At 63.9% G+C, this 1,588-nt stretch overlaps 1 protein-coding gene across 1 annotated transcript in view; it reads left to right on the top strand.

The window, feature by feature from the left end:
* The window catches only part of LOC104831540 (cytochrome P450 2C14-like), a 27,990-nt gene that overhangs the window by 660 nt on the left and 25,742 nt on the right, over positions 1 to 1,588 (top strand). The window contains exons 2-6 of the mRNA XM_010567191.1: positions 14 to 276; positions 367 to 527; positions 611 to 787; positions 894 to 1,035; positions 1,107 to 1,294. Coding sequence (XP_010565493.1) covers positions 14 to 276; positions 367 to 527; positions 611 to 787; positions 894 to 1,035; positions 1,107 to 1,294 — 931 coding nt within the window. The remainder of the gene's footprint in view (positions 1 to 13; positions 277 to 366; positions 528 to 610; positions 788 to 893; positions 1,036 to 1,106; positions 1,295 to 1,588) is intronic.

The following is a 1,588-nucleotide window of genomic DNA, read 5'->3' as shown; positions in this document are numbered from 1 at the left end:
GCCGGCCCAACAGTGGACCCGCGGCAACGGTGAGACCTCCCCCCACGATGCCGCCACGGGGTTTTTCGGGGAGCCGTCGGCGGTGTTTGACCCCCTTTTGTCGGTGGGGGGTGTCCCTAATTCCAGGTATTATCTACGGGAACGGGGAACGCTGGCGGCAGTTGCGGCGCTTCGCCATTGTCACCTTGAAGAGCTTCGGAATGGGCAAGCGCGGTGCCGAGGAGCGAGTCCGTGAGGAAGCCCAGCATCTGATCCAACAGCTCTATCAGACCCACGGTACGGCCTCCCGGAGCCACCCCCCCCCCCCCGGGCTTTTTCCACCCCCCCTGCCCTAACGCTGTGCTTCCCACCCCCACACAATTTTAGGGCAGCCCTTCGACCCCACTTTCCTGCTGAGCTGTGCCGGCTCCAACATCATCTGCTGGCTGGTTTTTGGGGAACGCTTCGAGTACGGGGACGAGCGGTTCCTCACCCTCATGGGGCTCATCAATGCCAACTGGAAGCTGATGAGCTCAACTTGGGGGCAGGTGGGAATTTCCGCTCCCCCCCCACCGCTGCCTTCCCTGGCTCATGTTCCCCCCACCCGTTTCACCATCTCTTCCTCCTGCAGCTGCTCTTCATCTTCCCCAAAATCATGCGGTTTGTGCCGGGGCCACACCAGCAGATCTACGCCAACTACCTGCAGCTGGGCGAATTCGTGGGGGAGCGGGTGCGGGGGCACCAGCAGACGTTGGACCCCCAAAATCCCCGGGATTTCATTGACTGCTTCCTCCTGAAGATGCAGCAGGTACCCGCCTCATCCCCAGCGTGCCAAACTTCCCCGCGGGGTGCCAAAACCGGCATCAGCGCTGGCACGTAACCGGGGGGGGACCCTTCTCCCCCTCCCTTGGCAGGAGAAGGGGAACCCCGACACCCACTTCACCGAGGACACACTCTCCAAGACCACTGTCAACCTTTTCTTTGCGGGGACCGAGACCGTCAGCTCCACCCTTAGATATGGGCTCCGGATCCTGCTCCGGTACCCTGAGGTGGAAGGTACCGGGGGAACGGCGAGAGGGTGGCGGGGAGGGGGGTGACACGGCGCTGACCCCCCTCCCCGTCCCCAGCCCGGCTCCACGAGGAGATCGACCGGGTGATCGGCCGCCACCGCAGCCCCTGCATGGAGGACCGGAGCCGCATGCCCTACGTCGACGCCGTCATCCACGAGATCCAGCGTTTTGCTGACATCGTGCCCATGGGGGTGCCCCACACCACCACGTGGGACGTCCAGCTCCAGGGCTACACCATCCCCAAGGTAGCGCAGCAGGCAGCCAGGCGATGGCCACGGGGTGCTGCAGCATCCCTGGGGTGCTGCATTGGGGCCCCAAACATCCCTGGTGTACAGCAGCATCCCTGGGGTGCCACATTGGGTACAGCAGCATCCCTGGGGTACCGCAGCATCCCTTGGGTACCACATCAGGTACAGCAGCATCCCTGGGGTGCTGCATCAGGTACCGCAGCATCCCTGGGGTGCTGCATCAGGTACTGCAGCATCCCTGGGGTACCGCAGCATCCCTTGGGTACCACATCAGGTACAGCAGCATCCCTG

Source organism: Haliaeetus leucocephalus, unplaced genomic scaffold (genome assembly GCF_000737465.1).
Source record: "Haliaeetus leucocephalus isolate CR32 unplaced genomic scaffold, Haliaeetus_leucocephalus-4.0 Scaffold227, whole genome shotgun sequence".
NCBI classification, from domain to species: Eukaryota; Metazoa; Chordata; class Aves; order Accipitriformes; family Accipitridae; genus Haliaeetus; species Haliaeetus leucocephalus.
The sequence above is the reverse complement of the archived record's forward strand: the minus strand, read 5'-3'. Positions and strand labels throughout refer to the sequence as shown.